The sequence below is a fragment of the Anolis sagrei genome, chromosome 3 (assembly GCF_037176765.1).
Source record: "Anolis sagrei isolate rAnoSag1 chromosome 3, rAnoSag1.mat, whole genome shotgun sequence".
Lineage (NCBI taxonomy): Eukaryota > Metazoa > Chordata > Lepidosauria > Squamata > Dactyloidae > Anolis > Anolis sagrei.
This window is the reverse complement of record NC_090023.1, coordinates 250267997-250289483: the sequence shown is the minus strand read 5'-3', so window position 1 is coordinate 250289483 and position 21487 is coordinate 250267997. Positions and strand designations below refer to the sequence as shown.

Here is a 21487-nt window from a genome sequence, read left to right as displayed (position 1 = left end):
GAAGTCATAAAGGTTCAGCCAATTTAAGCAGGTGTAGAACGCCATCATCTCTAGCACTGCAGCCCATAAGAGCTCAGAGGATTGCCTTTTTTTTTTACTGTTTCCGCATAAGTCAAGTGCAAATAAGGAGTATAACAGGAGCAATATTTGCAGCTGGAAGGAATACAGAGTTAGCACTGGAGAATACATCTTTTAAAGCAGTGGTTCTCAAAGTGTGCTCCGTGGAGCCCTTGGGGAAGCATACTGAGGGGCTCTGCGCTTTCCTCCTCCTGTCTCCCTTCTCTGGGCTTTAATAAACAATGATGAACTTTATTTATATTCCACCCTTCCTCCCTGAGAGGACTCAGGGTTTCCCTCCTCCTTCCTGCTCTCCCCCATCCTCATCTCCCTCTCCCCACAAATACTTTTTTTCCTAGTTATAATACGACTACTACTATTTGTCCCTAAATTGTCAAATAACCAGGGGTTCCTCATCTCCATCACTACCCAGATCCTTCCCCCCTCATCTTTCTTGCCCACTGTTCAGAGGTGCTTTGACTGTGCATTTCCTGCATGACAGAAGGGAGTTGGACTGGATGGCCCCTGGGATTTCTGCTATTATTATTATTATTATTATTATTATTATTATTATTATTATTATCTAACCATCCTGTGCCATGCATTGCTGTGGCCCAGTCTGGTGATCTGGAAAATAAAGTAATGAGAAAGTATTAGTTTCTAATATATGTAATTTATGTTTGTGGGTAAACACTATGTTGCTGTTTCTTTGTCAGTGTTGATGTGGAGATTGTCTGGTTTGCCTACTCTGGAACATGCAACATATAATTGTCCTTCTTTAGGGGTCCCTTTCAAATCTATGATACTGTATCTGTGCTCGTGTGAATCATATCTATCTATCTATCTATCTATCTATCTATATCTATGGCTAGATGGCTCTTTGACAGGAGGGCTTTGATTACGTTTTCTTGCCCTGGTGAAGGGAGTTGGACTTGATGGCCTTAAGTATTTTCTGTTGGTCATGGAGGTTCTGTGTGGGAAGTTTGCCCCAATTCTGTCATTGGTGTGGTTCAGAATGTTCTTTGATTGTTGGTGAACTATAAATCCCAGTAACTACAACTCCCAAATGTCAAGGTCTATTTCCCCCAAATTCCATGTGTGTGCATATTTGGGCATATGGAATATTTGTGCTAAGTTTGGTCCAGATCCATATTCATGCCAAGTTTGGTCCAAATCCATCATTGTTTGAGGCCACAGTGCTCTCTGTTTGAGTCCACAGTGCTCTCCCAAACTCAAGGTCAATGCCCACCAAACCCTTCTAGTGTTTTCTGTTGATCTTGAGAGTCCTGTGTGCCACATTTGGTTCAATTCCATCATTGGTGGAGTTCAGAATGCTCTTTGATTGTAGGTGAACTATAAATCCCAGCAACTAAACTCCCAAATGAATTTGTTTTAGTGATGGTCACTTTTTGGGTTAGTAGGTGTCTTGTGGCCAAATTTGGTGGCAATTTGTCCAGTGGTTTTTGAGTTATGTCAATCCCACAAACATACATTACATTTTTATTTATATAGATATTATTACAAAGGCTGGGTGACCATCTCTTGGGCTGCTTTGATTGTGCTTTTTCTGCATGGCAGAAGGGGGGTTGGACTTGATGGCTCCATGAGTCTTCCACTGAAATACTGTTAAGTTTATGTTGGTCTAAAAGTTTGCCCATGCCTGATATGTATACTTAATATAAAATATAATATCATATATAATATAGAAACATTTCTTGGGGCTCCATGAGAAACCTTTGCTTCAAAAAGGGCTCCATAGCTGAAAAAGTTTGAGAACCCTTGTTTTAAAGTGTACTGGTGGGCTCCAGCTCAGATGGATATGAAGCAAGAGATAAAATAAGATACAGGGAGGCTGAGATTTTTTGAATGAACTGGGTAAGCCAGAAGAAACAATGAAAATACTATGTTGTAGATTTGCATGGATTAGTATAAAATGAGACCTAAAGGTCAATCTGGCCATGGGCAGCTGGTAGTTTCCATTGCCAATGGGACAGTGAATCTGAGTTTAGTTCAATCTTTATAGAAGCTGTTTAAAATATGTGTGTGTTTTTTTTAAAAAAAATCGGACTACAATTGAGAGCTAATTCACAGCCCAACTAACATGGAAATCACAGTGTCAGCCTAGTCTAGTGTAGACGAGGTATATTAGTAAGCAACAGATTGCGTTATAATTGACAGAAAACTATAAGAAAAAAAGAGTGAGGCTGAAGCAAGTAGCAGAAAAGCCTAAATAAAAGATATATGATGCTTTTTGGGCAAAAATGTGTAAAAGTACAAGGTTGTCAGAAACCAGTCTACAAACTGAAATGCTAAGGCTTTGTGTGCACAAGCTTTCAATTCACCTGTCAAATTCACCTGACCCCATAATTTCCTTAGGTCAGTAGACAAATAACTTAGCGATTTCTCTTCCTCTGGAATATAGCCTACAGCACCTAGTTTCCCACCCTAGTATTAACCAGAGCTGACCTTGTTTGGCTTTCAAATCAGTCTGAATCTGATGCCTTTAGAGATTTCACCTCTTTAAAAACTATTAAGAACTCAGAAGAGTAGATATATGGCTAATTATATCAGTTCATACCAGTTAAAGTGCTGTAAATCCAGATAATTGTAAATTGTTTAACATAGGGAACAGTCCTGCCCAGAGACAGCAAGGATTTTTGACAGATCAATGGTTCCCTGATGAAAGGGAATGAGTACGAAACCAGGATAGGTTTGTGATGAAGATATTCTCCTGGAGACAAGAATATCATGCTGGCTGTTTTCCAGCAGGCAAACTACTTCTCCTGGAAATTTGCCAGTTCAACAGGGATACATTCTTTTGGCAATATTAGGGAGAGTACATTTTCAATCAGGATTATACATGTTAGAAATGCAGAAGAACATAAGAAAAGCCATGCTGGATCAGGTGAAAATCCTAACAGAGGTCCCTTCACTCACTGAATTGAATTGCAGTCGGTGTAGACTCATATAATGCAGTTCAAATGTGTCTACGCTGATCATACAATCCAGTTTCAAACTATATTATATGACAGTCTAGATGGGGCCTTAGTCTTACATTCTGCTTACATTGAAGCCCTACACTAGTACGCTATGAGTGCAGCAATATCTTTTTGCTCGTGGTTCCCAGCACCTGGTCATGTCAAGGTAATTTCCTGTTCTATCCTTCTGAGTCTAAAATGGTCCAAAGAGGGAGAAAGGGATGAGGAAATATTTAGCACATCTCTAGATGGCATAGAGGTGTATTGGGGGTGGGGGGGGGTGTTGGTTGTTTTATCTTTCAGGGGGGATGAGGAGAAGCCCTCCAAAATTCACCTGGAGTTTAGTACAGTACTGTTGTATCCCAGAGCAGGGTTACCTCAGTCCTTAAACACCACACCAGTATAGTAAAACCAACAAGCAATTTATTGAAGAATATATGTAAGCAAAGCAATAAAAATGATAGAAACAATACAGTCCAAAACAGTATATTCCAAAGGTAACAAATAGTCCATGAGCTTCAAGTTACAAAGGTAAAAATGTAAGATTCAAGGAGGCAAAATCCAAAACAACAACAACCCCCCCCCCCACACACACACACACAAAACAAAAACAAGACAGCACAGAGATCCAATAACCAGAACAGGACCCTGTCACACCTTGAAATATGAATCTACAAATCCACTTGGAAACAAGATGGTCATGAAAATTCAACATTGACCAGACTGAGCTAAAACCCTTTCCCTATCTCATATAAAGCCTTTCCTGTCTCACGAGATGAAAGAAAAACATTGTGTTTGCCTCCACACCAGATAAGGATTTCTCATCCCTCTTTTCCCACAGACAGGCTGACCTTCAGGGAGCTTGAGAACTTTCCCTTAGTTTACAAAAGTCTTATCTTATATCTCCAATCTCATTAACTTCTGCACCTGACAAATCATCCTCAGAAGACAGTTTCTCAGAGAAAGGTTCCTGTGGGCCCCTTTCAGGAATTTGGCCTTGAGAATTTAGAGGAGAAGCAATCTGTTCATGAGAAACTTTGGGCCAGATTCCATAGCACTGAATCATGGCAATTACAAGGGTGTCAAATTGCATTAATTCGACCGTGAAGATATTCTCTTAGTTGAACATATATATACTAGTGCTGCTTGGTATTTATTATATTTACAAGTGATGAGTCACCTTGGATATCTTGAATGGAAAGAAAGGTGAGATGGAAAGGCATTTAATAAATAAGACTAGTGCGTTTAAATAGATCAATTAAATATTTCTTATTATTCACTAAGGCTCTTTTAACTTGCAAGTACTAACCCTGTGAGAGGGGTCAGGGCTTTTCCTCCTTCTTAGAAAATGGAAATTAAATCTGAAAATTGCATAACCTAAGTTCCAGGTGCAGATCATATTTCCTTCTCTAGATCATATTGATTCTAAATAAAGGCAAGGCATTGTAAAAATATATTACTTTTTTTTTAAAGAAGGAAAGAAATGTTCAGGGCTATGAGGAGACACCTTCAAGTAATCAAATCTAGAGTTTGGAATCAAATCCCATCAATTTTCAGCTGCAGCAACCATGGGGCATTCATCACTTGTATTTGGAAATATTGTTTCTAAAGTGGCTGTACTTTGTGATTTTGATCAGCAACTGCAGGAATCAACTGCCGGGTGTGCCTTTGGAACCCTTATGTCACATCAAAACCCACTGGAATCTTGGAGGGTCATTCAGACAGTGTAATAGCGGTCCAATTCATTCTGGAACGCAAACTGCTTTTCAGCTTCGCCAAAGATAAGGTGAGTACTGGATGAACTTGCAACAAAGATATCATTAGTTCTCTTTTAGGTAGGGGGGGGGGGAACTAATTGCTCCACTTCCTAACATTTTTGATTAAGTCTACATGCCATAAATGTTATGAAGTAGAGCAGATGTTGACTACAGTGCCTCAATGAATTAAATAGGGTTTTCTTAGGCAATGAATACTCAGAGGTGGTTTTGCCAGCTCCTTCCTCAGAAATATAGCTTGCAGCATCTAATTTTTGTTGACAATCTCCCATCCAAGTACTCTCCAGGATTGACCCTGCTTAGCTAGAGCCTTAGAACTGCAATCAGCCCTTTAAATTTGTAGGTTTAGTTTTTGCAGATTTGATTACTCACAGATTTGATTAACATGGTCTCTTTAGGGATCTCTAGGTCCTCCAGTGTGACTCCGTGATCCATTCAGTCCAACCCCTGCTGTGAAGTTAAAATTTTGAAATATGTCTACCCAGTCTACTTCCAAATGTAGAATGTCAACCAGCTGAAGGCATCAATTCTGCGATCAAATAACTCTTACAACAGAGAAGTGTTTCTAACATTTAGGTGGCCTTTTGCAGTTGACAGATTGTGATTTTGTCGATGTTTATTGTTTCCAAATGCCAGCTGAAATCTTTTGGCATGGCACCCAGTGCGCCAATGACCACTGGGACCACCTGTACTGGCTTATGCCAGAGCCTTTGCAGTTCAATTTTGAGGTCTTGATAGTGGCTGAGCTTTTTCTGTTGTTTTTCCTCAATGCGACTGTCACCTGGTATGGCGACATCAGTAATCCAGACTTTTTTCTTTTCCACAATCGTGATGTCTGGTGTATTGTTTCCAAAACTTTGTCAGTCTGGATTTGAAAGTCCCACAGTATGTTCATGTTCCACTACCTTTGCGGGTTTATGATCCCACCAATTCTTTATTGCTGGCAGGTGGTACTTGTGACATAGGTTCCAGTGAATCATCTGGGACACAGAGTTGTGTTTGTAGTCCGTCTTTGCGATTTTCTTGCAACAGCTGAGGAGATGATCCATGGTTTCATCAGCTTCCTTGCACAGTCTGCATTTTGGGTCATCCGTTGATTTTTCAAACCTGGCCTTAATTGCATTGGTTCTGATGGCTTGCCTCTGGGCTACAAGAATCAGGCCTTCTGTCTCCTTCTTCAGGATTCCATTCATGAGCCATAATCTGGTCTTCTCCTTGTCAACTTTTCCTTCAATCTTCTCAAGGAACTGCCCATGTAAGGCTTTGTTGTGCCAGCTGTCAGCTCTGGTTTGGAGTGCAGTTTTCTTGTACTGACTCTTTGTCTGCTATGCTTTGAGAAGTTTCCGATTATTGACTTCAATTAAAGCAGGTTCTTGGCTTTCCTTGACAGAGTGTGTTTTTCTTCTTCAACTTCTTGTTTTACTTGTAAAAGTCCTCTGCCCCCAGACTTTCTAGGCAGATAGCGCCGGTCAACATCACTGTGAGTTGTTGTTGTTATTATTATTATTGTTATTATTATTATCATTATTATTATTATTATTACAAAGGCTGGATGGCCCCTGGGATCTTCTACTGAAATACTGTTATGTTTATGTTAGTTAAAATTGTTCTTTATTTTAAATATTGTAATGTGCCTTCTTTCTTTGTTTATTTTGCACTACAAACTACAAAACTACAAAAATATGTATAGTGTGCACAGGCATTTGTACATGTTTTCTTCAATTAGTTCACACAACATTTTCCATCTATCTGCTACTGGTCTGGCCCATCTGTCAAAATTTTAAAATGATATGTGAACACTATCCAAAAGCTTCTACAAGAAACTTTTCCTTCGAAAAGGACTCTGTGGCTTTAGAAGTTAGAGAACCCCTGCTCTAAATACACCCATTTGTATTTCTTTATTATTGTTTCTCTTTTCATGGGAAAGCAGCACATATGAAGAGGAGAGCTCCTTCTACCCATGAGGGCTCTCTACATAAGCTATTCATCAGAGGACATGAGTTCTCTTCAGTTTTTGCTTTGGTGGAGAACCTCCATGGACTAAAAGGCATTCTCTTCAGAGTTGTCACTTTCATGTGAGCAAATTGATGGTGAGTGGCTAGAGCACTCCATTCACTGTATGCTTAAAAAATGTACTCCAGGAACACCTACCTAGTGCTACTCGCTTCTTTCATTTCATCTTTTCCTCTCCTTTTTGTCTTCTCTTAACTTCCATTCCCAGAGCTATGGCAAGTCCCTTTCAACTTTGACAACCTCTTCTTTCACTGTTGGAGGCGGCACCTTTGCCCTCCTTCCATCTCACTCTGGTCTCTTTGTGACTGGGAGTGCTGGTCCAGAGAGAATACAGTGACAGCTACACTGTTCTGACACTTTAAAAACAGACATGCAGAGAGATGCCTTCTCTTTAAATGATTGTTTACCTGCTCTGAAATCTCAACAATGCAAGCGAAGCTTATCTTAGTTTGCAATTGGGACAGAATAAATACCTTTTGGACTTTCAATTATAGCCAAGGTATATTTTGCTCCTTTCTCCACCCCTCTCTTGCAAAATGGGCATTATTGTTTTTGTTTTCTTTTTTTAAAAACCCATTAATGATTCTTCAGCACAATGAAAATTAAAGCCAGAATCTGGGTGTGATAATCTATTCCGTTTGCCTTTGGAAACTGCTCCTGTTTATGTTTTCTATGTGCAAGTGTTTGGCTTGTTATTGTTTCTGTCACCCTATTTGAAGCTTGGCTTTCCTCACTCATGTGGCTCTAGAACACATGCTGTCAGGATTTGCAAATTACCTGGCATTTCTTAAGTAATAACAGGGTTAATATCTTAGGGCTAACCATAGGTAAAAGTGCTGTGGCACTGTAGTTAGGGTGTGGAGGCTGATGCAATGAAAGAGGTATTACAGTTGTGTTCTCCCTAATGGAAGTTGATGAGGGATGGATGGTGGTTGTTGGAGGGAATTGGAGGGGAGAGATTGTAAAGTTTGTATATATTGTATACTCTGTATATATTGCTACAAATAAGAAGAGAAATGCCTTCCTGCATATTTTTGTAAAGAACAACTGTGTCTGTATGTTCTTGTTCATGCAGAAGTCCACTATACCCATCTGTGGGCATCTGGTTCCATAAATGGAGTCATTAGTGTCCCTTCTGCACTAACAGTTGTTTTATTATTGTATAAAACCTCTGACACATACATAGATTGATATCTCCAGCTTTATGGCAGCCCCATCTATGACACACTGTGATGATCTATGGGTGCAATTGTCTTGTTATACAAGACGTGGCATTTGGGGGGGGGGTAGTTTTCTCCCATATTGCTCCATAGCATCCCCCTCCCCATCACTACCATAAATTTCAAGATCTCCATTTTCCTCTGCAGTTCAAAATGGCAAGAAGAAATGATGTGTTTTTCAATGGGTTGGGGGACTTTAGTGATTGGTGGTGGTTCTCAGGGGTTACAAAAGCAGATTCCAGGCATTACATGTGGCTTGTGAGGCATACATGTCTATACCTGTCTTATGTTGTTACACTAATTTCATACCATTCTGATATTCTTCGCGTCCACATACTGTATGCTGCAATTTGGTGAGATATTTAGATTTTTTTTTTACTAGAGTGATCTAGTCTGCTTTTCTGAACTACAGTTGGGGTACCATGAGTGTCTGTCTGAACTATAGAATTAAAATTATTTCATCCTCAAACTGTCTGTCTCTTATCTGCTCAGAGTACCTTAGGAATGGCACTTCAAAGGAGTGAATGAGAGCACTCTTCCATAAAATATGATACAATGGTGTAGAGTAGGCATGCCACAAAATATTGTAGAAAATCAATGAAATTTGAGAATGATCATGCATGGAGGTATCATTGAGTGGGATCACAAGATGAAGGACCACTTGAGGGGTAGGCAAAATTACATCGTTTTTAGTAGCATGTCTAGTAGTCCCTACGCTATCATAAGAAGTGTGCCTGTTTTTAAAAAAATGGTTCCCTGCTGTGTTTTTTAGACTGCTGTTAAATGCAGAAGAAATGAGCAACTGCAAAAGCTGACAACCCAATCTCCTCCAGTACACTTGCTTGTTGTTGTGTGCTTTCTCATCCATTTCTGATTTATGCTGACCCAAAGACAAACCCATCACAGAGTATTCTTGTCAGGATTTGTTCAGAGGTGGTCGCCTTTGCCTTCTGGTGAGGCTGAGAGAGTATGACTTGTCTAAGGCCACCCGATAGATTTCTGTGGATTAGCGGAGATTCAAATCCTCATTTCCAGAGTTGTAGTCCAATGTTCAAATCACTACACTGTGTGAGCACTTGTTAGTTGTTTCTAATGCAAACCTGAGATTGCAACTTAGATTAATATCCAGAGAACATAGCCTGATTCCAACATTTTGAAAGTTTCTATTAACCTGCCCACTAAGCTTCTCAATGTTAGTTAACACTGCTTTCCCTGTGGTTGCTCAGCCATTATTTTACAAATAGCCTTGTGCCTTTCTTGGCATTAGCATGAATTCATTTCACTTTGATGGATGAATGGGCATCCAAGTTGGCAGCTATTTACATACAAAACCTTCTGCTCTGCTAGAGCAATCTGCCAGCCAACCCAAATCAGATATCTGCTACACAATGCCTTATAGTACAAGATAATCAAATAAGGTGAAAAGCTTCTGGGTGGCCATGCGTGTGTGGACAAACACTTTGGTTTGACACTTCCATAAAAGTAGAAACATTGAAGCTATGGGCACTTTTTCACATTGTTTAAAGCCTTGATATAGGAAAATAACAACTACCAGCATTTGTTTTAAATTCACTACATCCACATTACCACCACTTTGAGTCCCATCCATCGGGGAAAAGCGAGATAAAAATAAATAAATACATACATACTTTTAAGGACCAAACAATGAGAATTTTTAAATAGTTTACATGCGGAATCAATAGTTGCCAATAATTTTATAATGTCCTAGTTGGTGCTTTGATTTTAGTTTTTAAAAAATCATATTGGCCAACATGACTGTAAATATCTTATAAATGGGAACACGAACTTTTAAACTTTTTTTCCTGGTATTTTTCACTGCAAAAAAATTCCTCAAATTTCATTTTTGAGAATAGATGAGTGGCATGTGTCTGTAGTAGAATGCTGGTAGTTTTGTATGAGCAACAGCTTGCAGAAAAAAGATCTGTTTCTGCCATGGTGCAACACATTTGTAAAACTATGAACATTCCCCTGAAAATCAAACATTACATTGGACACTTATTTCTACATATTGGAATACTGGACCTATAAATCCTATCAGCAACATTAGCTCCCTTGTCCTAAGTAATCCTGTTCCTGATGTCTCTCCTGATAATGCTTGAGAGTGTAAGGCATGTACAGGCAGTCCCCGAGCTGCAAACATTGGACTTATGAACAACTCATAGTTAAGAACGGGAGTGAGACAATGGGAAGCGAGAGAAATCTACCCCTCAGAAGGGAAATTCACTCCCGAAAAAGTTAACACGGGGAAAAGGTGTATCCACTGAAGCTTTATCACCAATCCTTGTTTCCACAACAGGCCAAAATTTTCAAAATCCATTTATCTCAGAAACTGAAGTGAAATCTTCAGAACACGGGCTCACACAGCAAAACAAACACCACAGGGGTGTTAGCCCTTCCCTATGCTATCCAAAGCAAAAAATATCCCTCCTTCCGCTATCACATGGGGAAAGGGTAGTGTATTGGGCCAAGGCGCATTGGCACCCTGTTGCTTCCCACATCAGACAGGGGAAAAGCAGAGTAAGAGCGTGTAGCTCTATCAGAACTACCAAAAAGACAAATGACTCACCATAGTGGTGAAGAAGCTTCTTGCAACCTTTATTCACTGCTTCACTCACTGATCAGGCGGGGCCTCAGCCTGCACCATCTGATGGGGTCCATTTGGAACTGTGGTTGAAGAGAAACCTCAGCATGGTAAGGGGCAAAAAAAAGCCCCATGTGATGTGGTGGTAGGACTAAGAGCAATGGGTTCAAATTAGAGAAAAAGATATTCCATCTGAACAAACTTGATTATAAGAACTGTTCAACAGTGGAACTCACTGCCATGGAGTGTGATGGAAGCTTCTTTTTTGGAGGCTTTTAAACAGAGGCTAGATGGCCATCTGTCAGGGGTACTTTGATTGTGCTCTTTCTGCATGGCAGGGGGTTGGACTAGATGGCCCAGGTGGTCTCTTCCAACTCCATGATTCTATGATGATACAGTCTAGTCCGTAAACTCTGTTCAGCCACGCACATCCAGGCCAATGACAGCAGCTTAATTTTACTGTCATCCTATATCAAGGAGCCAGAGTGTAACTTTACACTGGCAGAGTGATGTGATTATTGTGCATAAGCAAACTGCAAAATCTGAATGTACAAACAAATGTGAAATGACATCTGCATATGAAAGTCACAATGGCAGCAACAACATAAGGATATGCTCCCATCTCCTTCAGCCACTGTAGGGAAATTTACAAAATTGTAAGATACCAACAGGATATTGCCCTGTCTGTTGTCTTACTGTTCTTTTGCATCATTCTGGTATTTCAAGATGATAAAATCCTATGCCATCTTTAAATGAACTACATTAAAAATAAACTGAACTAAAGCGCTGCTGGCATTTTTGGAGATCCTGTTTATTTAAAAGGTTGCTTCTGATTTCTTCTGTGTTTGCCATTGTGTTCAGGTATTAAGAATTTGGGACATTCAGCACCAACTTTGTGTCCAAAGGATTGCTGGTTCCTTCCCCAAAAGCATAGACTTCCATTCCGTGCTGTACTTTGATGAACCCCATGGACGGCTTTTTATCTCATTGAACAACCAACTTACATTATTGGAAATGGAGCAGGAATCTGGCAAGAGGAGAGTCAGGAGTCACAGGAAACCAGTGACTTGCATTCTTTACAACTCTGTTTTTAAGCAGGTAAACAAAACAAAAAAGAAAGAAACCATTTCCTATATTTGTCAGACATGCAGTTTGAATCTTTCATTGTGCATTTCTTGAATGTATTTTTCTCAAATGTGAAAGCAAAACAAATCTCAGGAGATTATTGCATTTGGAAAGGGAATTTTATTTCATGTGAGTAGGTAGTAATGTAGTAACCTACGGATGTGAGAGCTGGACCTTAGGGAAGGCTGTGCGAAGGAAGATAGATGCTTTTGAGCTGTGGTGTTGGAGGAAAGTTCTGAGAGTGCCTTGGACTGCGAGAAGATCCAACCAGTCCATCCTCCAGGAAATAAAGCCCGACTGCTCATTGGAGGGAAGGATACTAGAGACAAAGTTGAAGTACTTTGGCCACATCATGAGGAGACAGCAAAGCCTAGAGAAGACAATGATGCTGGGGAAAGTGGAAGGCAAAAGGAAGAGGGGCCGACCAAGGGCAAGATGGATGGATGGCATCCTTGAAGTGACTGGACTGACCTTGAAGGAGCTGGGGGTGGTGACGGCCGACAGGGAGCTCTGGCGTGGGCTGGTCCGTGAGGTCACGAAGAGTCGGAGACAACTGAACGAATGAACAACAACAAGGTAGTAATGGGCTATTATAAATTATAAACTGCTGTGGGTTTCTTGCAAAGAATTATGCGCACTGTGACTTTTCAAGAATGTGCTTGGCCGCTGTGTCAGACTGGATGAGGGCGAACAAATTGAAACTGAATCCAAACAAGACAGAGGTACTCCTGGTCAGTCAAAAGGCCGAACAAGGCATAGGGTTACAGCCTGTGTTGGATGGGGTTACACTCCCCCTGAAGATGCACGTTTGCAGCTTTGGTGTGATCCTGGACTCATTGCTGAGCCTGGGACCCCAGGTGGTGACCAGGGGAGCATTTGCACAGTTAAAGCTCGTGCGCCAGCTGCGCCCATACCTTGGGAAGTCTGACTTGGCCATGGTAGTCCATGCTCTGGTTACATCCCGTATAGACTATGGCAATGGGCTCTACGTGGGGCTACATTGTTAACAGGAGTGGCACTCAGGGAGCACACAACTCCTCTGTTGTGCCAGCTCCACTGGCTGCCAGTTTGCTACCGGGCACAATTCAAAGTGCTGGCTTTCAGAGCAACGTAAACACTGAGTTTGCTGTCGATCCTGGCTGATCTCCAGCCGCCTATCCTTCAACTTCCTATCTGACTGCTCATTAAAATTTCCAGGTGTCAGATTGTTTTCCAAACCCAAATCTTGAGAGCTCACAGAAAGAGGGAGTAAACCACCATCCCTAGGCTCAGGAGGAATATTCTCATGAGAAACTGCCCTTTGCACCAGGGCCTCTCTGTCATTGTCTGTATGAAAATCATTGACCAAACCATCTCCATCTTGTGCCTCAGCCTCGGTACCATCATTACTCTCATCATAAGCATCATGATCCTGGAACACAAACACAGGCTGATTCCCAACAATAATTGAGATCCACGGAATGATTGTTTGATGCGACGGAAAAATGATTTTAATGAGAGCCCAAGAGGCCACATCCAGCCCCTGGGGCCTGGGTTTACCCATACCCAATCTAGAGATAGACCTTATGTCTGATTCACCTGCTCTGATACACCTTATATCTGATCCAGTAGCACCCTTAAGTTCTTATTGGGCTATGAAATCATTAAAGAACGGTGTTACACTGAGGAGTCACTATTCTATTTTGAGCTAACCAAAACAGTCAGTAACCCTTTAAAAATTGTTTTTGTTCATTTATTATTCATTTATTGTATTAAAATATTTATATCCCAATATGTATGGGCTTCAGGTCAACATACAATAAAATCAATTTGAACAGTTTAAAACAATTGAAAACAAAATAAAATATTTAAAGGTCAAAACTCCATTAAATCATTTAATATTTAAAAGAGACAGTTTGAAAGCAGTTATAGTAATTCACATGTGCAGTTTTAGTAGAATCCCCGTTGGTTTGTTTGTCCTAATAAGAGCACATGGGTCCAATCAGTGTTTGAGGGAAGAATATCCCGAAAGTGAGTGCCACTTCACATAATGCTTTCTCCCATATCCTCTCAACAGTAAATAACTCTGACTGATGTGACATAACTACTGTGTATTCTTGATATGGATTCACATATGGAAAACATGATCAAAGTGATATCCCAGCTTGTGACTCAATAGTCTGTTTGATATGTGTGAAGTTTGCTGAGGTGTATGATAAAACAGCAGCCAAGTGAGACTTGACTGTGACTCTCTGGATCTTATTAGTATGCATTTTTGTTAGAAAAATCGGATCTTCAGGGAAGCCACAGCAGCTTTAGAATGTGTAGCGGGTTTAACTCATTCTTTCTCCTCCACTGTTGAATGGAAATGGCCTCTCTACAGGCCTCTACATGCATTTTAGAGGAACATCAATTAATAGCAGAGGAGAATTGCCTTGGAGTAAAAATAGAACTAGGTTGTTTTTGTTAGAAACGTAGAAGTTGGAGGAATTCTCACACCCTCTTCCCCAAAACTGTTTAGAGTCGTCTATGACTGCTACTTGCTCAACAAAAAGAAATACTCAGTGTGCATGCAGTTATATAAAGTTTCCACTACATCTTTTCATACATTCTGTTCATTGTATGGAGTTTAGGGGAAGGAAATCCATAGGCTGGTTGGGGCCAGCACAACTATATTATGTGTGTCTTTATATAACTGTATGCCGGGGCAATTATGGCCTAACCCCATCCTCTCTTCAAAGACTGACAATGTGCATGTGAAGAGGAGGGTTTCTCCAAGGTGCTTTGTTACCAGAGCAAATGACAAAGAGGCATCCCTCCATGTCACATTTAGAAGATGACTGGACTACCTGTTGGATCCTACTTCTGGATTCAGGCTCTGCCATACTGAACAACAAGCCTATTTAGGGAAATAGGTTATGTGACTCCATGACTCCATCATCCAAGTGTGGAGTATGCAGAGTAAAGATGAAAAACAAGGCAATTGTGGCTACTGCCTGTAAGTATTGGCCATTTGAGGCAGTTGTCACTCTGCTGAACATTATGGACAGCCCCACTAAAGAATGTGGTTCACCTTTAACTTTCCCGAATTAGTGATGCATGGTTATCCCTCATCTCATAGATACTACATCTTCTAACTTTGCAGTGTGACATGCTTAATCACAAAAGCCCAACCACAGCCTAAAGCAGCAATAATGACAGCAATAACAGCATCCATAATGCTACCAATGGAAATAAGAATGAGAATAATATGAGGAATTTACTTCCAGTTGCAAATGAAAGCTGCTTCTGAAGTCTTCCTGTGAAATCACCTTCCTGTGCCTGTCAGGAGAGTTGTAAAATATGCATGTGGTATAATGAGCTGAGATCCATTTTTTTGTTGGCACATTTTCCCTGCAGAGATTCGCAGTATGGCAGCCCCCGGATTGTGGTTATATATGTTGTAATAAAATGAATCAGTTAAATGCAATGCCACTTGGTATGCAAGTTGGGTGCTGTTTGTCTTCACAGGACCGCAGCCCTTATGATCAGAGCGCTACCTGCATCTCAATGAACAGCGACACTCAATAGACAGGGAAAGGCCTCTGTGATTGATTTCCCCCTTCTTTCTCCCTTAGCGGTGACAAAGCAGCATCTTTTAATCTCCAGATCGGGATTTGGATAAAGCAGACATTCTGGTAGCATGCTCTGTGAGATGTGGAGCTACTGATAATCATCAACATTATCTCTCCCCCCCTTTTTTTTTCAAATGGCAACAGTATTCGTTCGAATGAAGCGCAAGTTTTCTTTGTTATATACAAGTAAAGAATACAGCTTTCAAATAGACAGACCAAATGAATATGTTGAACATTAATCCCTGACATAGGCTGAAATGAATGGCACACTTACATAGGGGCAATGTTCATATAAGCATCAACAGGATGAACTATTTGGGAAGTAGTGACTTCCGTGTCAGTGGAATGGCAAATCCACTCCATTATATATTTCACTAGTGCATATACTCGGCATTGCTTGGGTGCTGGAGGTGCTGCTGCCCCTCTGCTTTCATCCCTTTCTCTTTCTTTTCACTTCCTCCCCTCATATCTTTCCCCCTTTCCTTTCTCTTCCTTTCCTCCTTTTTTGTTCTTTCCCTCTCCCTCCCCTTCTCCTTTCCTTTCCTTTTTTCTCTTTCCTTCCTTCCGCCTTTCTCCTCATACACATGGCACTTATCTTTTCCAGTGGCATCACAGAGAGCCACTTCACCTAGCAAGAGCTAATCCAGTGACATTGCAAATGGCTACTTCATCTAACAACAAATGTTGTGGTACAGACACATATGCATATCTACCTACCTTGACTGTTATGTATATACCTATTTTAAAGCACCTTATCAAGATGCTTAATATTATCCCCACAATGAGTTCAGGTCCTTGGATAACTTTTGTATATTTGAAACTATTTTCCAGTAATCACCTAATTGCCATGGAAAAAACCTTAGAAAGTATGTCTAGGTAGATATGCCTACACTTTGATACTCAGTCCCATTTTGTTGTAGTTGATAAATTAATATAACAGTAGATGTTATTTCCCCTTAAATCTTGCTGATAACAGCATTCTGGTTTATACTATCTCATAGAAATATACTCGTATTGTCTGTTGGGATACAAGTTTGCAAGATGAAATTCCATGTAATTTATTTATTTTTGTCTTTATATCAGTATTTCATGGAGAACACAAGCACACAACTATTTCTCCCTTTTGCATTTCATCTGCCAAACAACCCCACAATTCTTGCATTTCATCTCCCAAACAAGAGGCCACGCTAAACCAATCCAGCAAAGGAACAAAGAAATTTGTGTTTCCCTAAAAATGTTTGGAATCCTGTTGGTTATTCACAACTGGAGTAGGCCCATGCGAATCATTGGAAAACACTAAAAAAACTCACCATGTTTTCTTTTCATCACTACATAACTCCCACCTTTTTCTTAGGGGCTCTAATATGGTGCTTTCAATACTAGGGAGACTATACCAATTTAGAAAACATACCTTGCTGTTTAATTTTTTATTCTTTCTTTTTTTCTTGTGTCTCTCTGGACAAATAGTTGGGATAAATCTCAGACCCTAGAGTGAACTTCCAACTGATCATACATGCATTTTATTTTTAGAATTAAAAAAAATGAAAAGTGACCACCACAAGCCCATCTAGATTACCTGTAAGCAATTTAATGAGGGTTATTTACCATGTATCCAAAGTCCATTCCCTTATATTTTTAAATTACAGATATTTTGCCTTCCTAGTATAACAGCTGAAAATTCCAAAGATTTAGATTTCTAATTTGAGATCTAAAGCAAGTCACATTATCTCCAATTCAGCCCAAATCAAATCACAGCCTACACTGAATTATTGAATCAGATCCCAAACTGCATTGTCAGGTCCTTGCAAATTGCTACTGAAGTTAAAAACAACTAAGGGTCTGTGTGACTGAATGTTTACAGTGTGGTTAAATGTATACAGCGCTGTGAGTGGCTCTACACCTGTGGCTCTCAACCTGTGGGTCTCCAGGTGTTTTGTCCTACAACTCCCAGAAATCCCAGCCAGTTTACCAGCTATTATTATTTCTGGAAGTTGAAGTCCAAAACATCTGTGGACCCACAGGTTGAGAACCACTGCTCGACACTGTAGAATTAATGTAATTTGACACCATTTTAACTGCCATGGCTCAATGTTATGGAATCCTATAATTTGTAGTTTTGTTCACGCTTTTGGAAAAAATGCCAAAAAACATGTAAAACTACTACTAATGATGATGTTCCTCACCCATTTTGGATTTATCTCTTCCAAGAATAATCTGCTATACCATGCTGTTAGAACATTAGGTCTTTTCCTCGATGTTGTCTTACCTCTTCTCAACCTGCATTTTGGCTTCCGTAAGTCACAAGCTTTCATTCATGTGTTGTTTCGTCTTGCTGCTGTGCTATGAAACCGCAAAATTATAAGAAAGAGAAATAAATTTACTCTGTGGCTTTTGTTTCCACAATAGTAGCTTTGTTTCTTGGTATATCTGTTCTCCCCATCTTCCCATTTCTAAAAAAGTCCCCGAGGGAGCTCTTCTGGGTGAGAGGTGTGATTGATTTTATATATTAAGGAAAATATCAGCCCTCAGTACACCAGTTAATAAACTCAGTCACTGTTTCATTTCATTGTAAAAATCAAAGGAGAAGAAGGGTCCCAGTGTGAGAGTTAATGTACCTGTTAGCCAGAGGTGAGAGGCCTCAGTGTGGAAAAGTCAATAAGAGGAGATGAAGGTTAAGTTAAATGACAGCCTCATGCTGAGAACATCTGGTCATAGGGAGGGGAAGATCAAGCCAGGTCCAAAGGAAGGAAGGACTGAGTAATGGATAATTAATATGCACATACTAATAGTGTGTTACTCTTTGGAGAATTGCTGCATTCAGGGTCTCTACTTATAAGTTACAGACTGCAGAGACTGAGGGTCCTCCTGGATATTATCTTCTTAGGAAGAATGTCAAAAACATTCAGAAGCTGAGAAGGCAGACCACTATTACTCTCATAAGTATGTATAGGAGCGGCTGTTTCATTTCCATGCCATTTTTCTGACCTTCCTTCCAGAAATCTGGAACTGTACACACAGTTCTCCCCCCCCCCCCACTCCCATTTGATAGTCTAGACAGGGAGAACGTGTAACACAGTGAATGTCATGGTTGAAGGAGGATTTGAACTTGCATTTTCCCAGACTAAGACCAACATTTTCATTGCTGTACAAATACTTTCTTACCACCATTGCTCATGACGGATACAGCAGGAACTGGGTTCAAAAGGCTCAAGGCTGCTTGAGAGAAGAATAGATTTTGGGTTCCTTCTGCCATTGGCATCATCCCATAAATAAGGGGAAATGCAGCATTTCTACTCAGGAATAAATCAGTTGTTATAGTTATACCTACAGTATATATGAAGCACATTTTGCTCAGGTTCACTCCTGCAGTTTCTTCATTTTTCACATACTTATATTTCAGTTGTGTGAAAATGTGGCTTTCAAATGCACTGGTCAATTACACAAGCAATATGGACAGTTTATGGCACACACATAAACATATGCACATGAACATGTATATATTTGCAAGGACACTGGGAGCAAAAATGAAATTATTTTGGGAAAAAAACCCCCAAAATATCCATGAGATCACCATAGGCTGGATTCTGAGATGGGAAAGGGGAAATGTCTTTAGATATGGACTGTTGTCATGAAACTGACCTTTTTGGCAGGAAGGCCGAAGCCTGGAAGTCAGTAGCTGACATATTCTGGGTTAGGCAAGAGAGCCAGAGGCAGGAGGGAGGAGTCAGCCGACTCCTGATTGGCTAGTCTAGTCAGGAGTGGAGTTAGGATTGAGAGGGAAAAAAGGCTGGCTTATTTGACAAATGAGGGGAGTTGGAGTTTAGACAGCGTGGTGTAAAGAAGTGCATTTTAGGGAGAAAGAGCTATAGAGATCTTAGGCAGGGAGGGAAGACTTTTGTGTGAGCCTTGAGAAATTAGAGCAAGTGATCAGAGTAGGGACAGTGAAAAGGTAGCCTGATCTGCTCTAGGGGGCAGTTTGTGTACTGTACTCAAAGACACACTGTGTCAGTTAGAGATCAGTGTGGGGACAAGGAACTCACTGAGAAACAAAAGTTGAAGCCTTTTAAGTAAAACTGCCTGCTTAAAACCAGCTAAGCCTCAAGAACTGAACTGCATCAAGATTATTGTACCACTCTTTTAAGAGTTGATCTGTTTATCTAGTTCTAAAATAAACCTGTTCCCTATTTCACCTTTAAATTGGTGTCTGCCTCGGTCTATAATAACCTTTACATTCTCAGCTAACTTAAAAGAAGATTTCTTTCAGTCCAGTCAGCAAAAGTAACAGTGGTCAAAGAAGAACAAAGAGCTTAAATACAACTTTTCCTATTTTTCACAATCACACATATGGTTTTCCTCAGACCTATTCAATTGAGGTGGTGGCAGTGATTTAACAATTACATCGGTCTACAACTACATCACAGTTGGTCACTTAATAAATATAGTATTAAGGTGGGATAAGAGAGTCTTTCCCCCTTGTTATAGTTAACTATCTTTATTCTAAAAAGTGTCCAGCTGAACGATAACCCTGTAAGCTGAAGGGCAGTGGGTGGATTGTTTGTCTCCCCTGTCCAGTTGTACGTTTGAATTTTACTACAACTGTATATAAAGGTAAAGGTTTCTACTTGACATTAAGTCTAGTTGTGTCTGACTCTGGGGGGTGGTGCTCATCTCAATTTCTAAGCCAAACAGCTGCCGTTGTCCGTAGATGCCTCCAAGGTCATGCGGCATGACTACATGGAGCACTGTTACCTTCCCGCCAAAGCAGTACTTATTGATCTACTCATATTTGCATGTTTTCGAACTGCTAGGTTGGCAACAGCTGGGGCTAACAGCGGGAGCTCACCCCACTCCCCAGAATCAAACTGCCAACCTTTTGGTCTGCAAGTTCAGCAGCTCAGTGGTTTAACCTGCTATGCCACTGGGGGCTCCTATTTATAGATATACCCATCCCTAATTTTGGCATGATGAGTGAATTTGAAATGTTTTTTAATCAAAGTATTCAATGAAAGATCAAATGTTCTTCCAGATAACTACCTGAGATATATATGCAACTACTATTCAGTCTGTTTCTGAATTTTCTAAAACATATTCCTCTTCCTTGAAGCTAGGTCTAATTTTTTCCTCTTTCCCTTAAGTTGGGATTTGATTCGGCATATTTATGATCTACTAAAAGCACATTAAAAAAAATCAGAAAACTAGACCTGACCCATGATAGAAATTAAAGCTGAATCCACCATTTCCATGTATCAAAGTTTAGAGTGCTTCAGAAATTCAATACAGAGATTGCAGTTGGGCAGAGATCAGTCCTGGTCTCAGCACTATTCATTTATGTAATTGATTAAACTATGCCGAAGTCAATAAAGGAATCTGACAGCCAGTCAGAGATGTGTCCAAGCTGGGTGAAGATTATAGATGTAGCATAGATGGATGCTATTGCAGACTTGGCAGAGATCCCTGTAAAGTTACAAAGAGCTGTAAACACAATATGAAATTATAGTACAAGATCTGGCATGGTGCTTGATAATGGCAAATAACATGTTTCTTATAATCCCCATTCCATATGTGTTGTGTCCCATTATGATGTTTTCTTTGTTTTTCTAATTGTGTAGTTTATGAGGATTTTGAGCACAGTCTTATTTACTGTGGGTAACTGCAGGAGTGTTTAAAATATTTGAAATGAATGCAACAGCCCTTGGGTTGTCACAGAAGTGCAAACGGCACACTTGTGACTGATTGAAAATACACTGTGCCAGCTGGCTGGTGGATGAGATATTGGTATTCCGACTCTGAAATAAAAAAATTACATTCTACAATGCCTCCACCCAAAAATCTCATCAGAAGCACTGGAAGAAGACAGTGAGAACAGAAATATTGATTTTAGTATCAAATAACTCTGAATGTAGGAATGACAAGGATACCATACATGGTGGAAAAGCACCTGATTTATATGCAGAAAATCCCAGATTCAGGCTCTTGGAGTTAAAAACCACATCTGGCAGCAATTTCATAAAGCCACTATTAGCTCTCCTGGTATATGAAAAGGAACATGGTGCCCTACCTCCATCCCCATGCACTCAACTTCCATAATCAAACACAATTATATCATTCTCCCAGATACTTAACT

The 21487-nt window shown here is 40.2% G+C and overlaps 1 protein-coding gene across 1 annotated transcript in view; it reads left to right on the top strand.

The window, feature by feature from the left end:
• The window catches only part of WDR49 (WD repeat domain 49), a 155606-nt gene that overhangs the window by 52570 nt on the left and 81549 nt on the right, over nt 1-21487 (top strand). Inside the window, exons 7-8 of the mRNA XM_060767576.2 lie at nt 4673-4821; nt 11507-11743. Of these exons, the coding sequence (XP_060623559.2) occupies nt 4673-4821; nt 11507-11743 (386 nt within the window). The remainder of the gene's footprint in view (nt 1-4672; nt 4822-11506; nt 11744-21487) is intronic.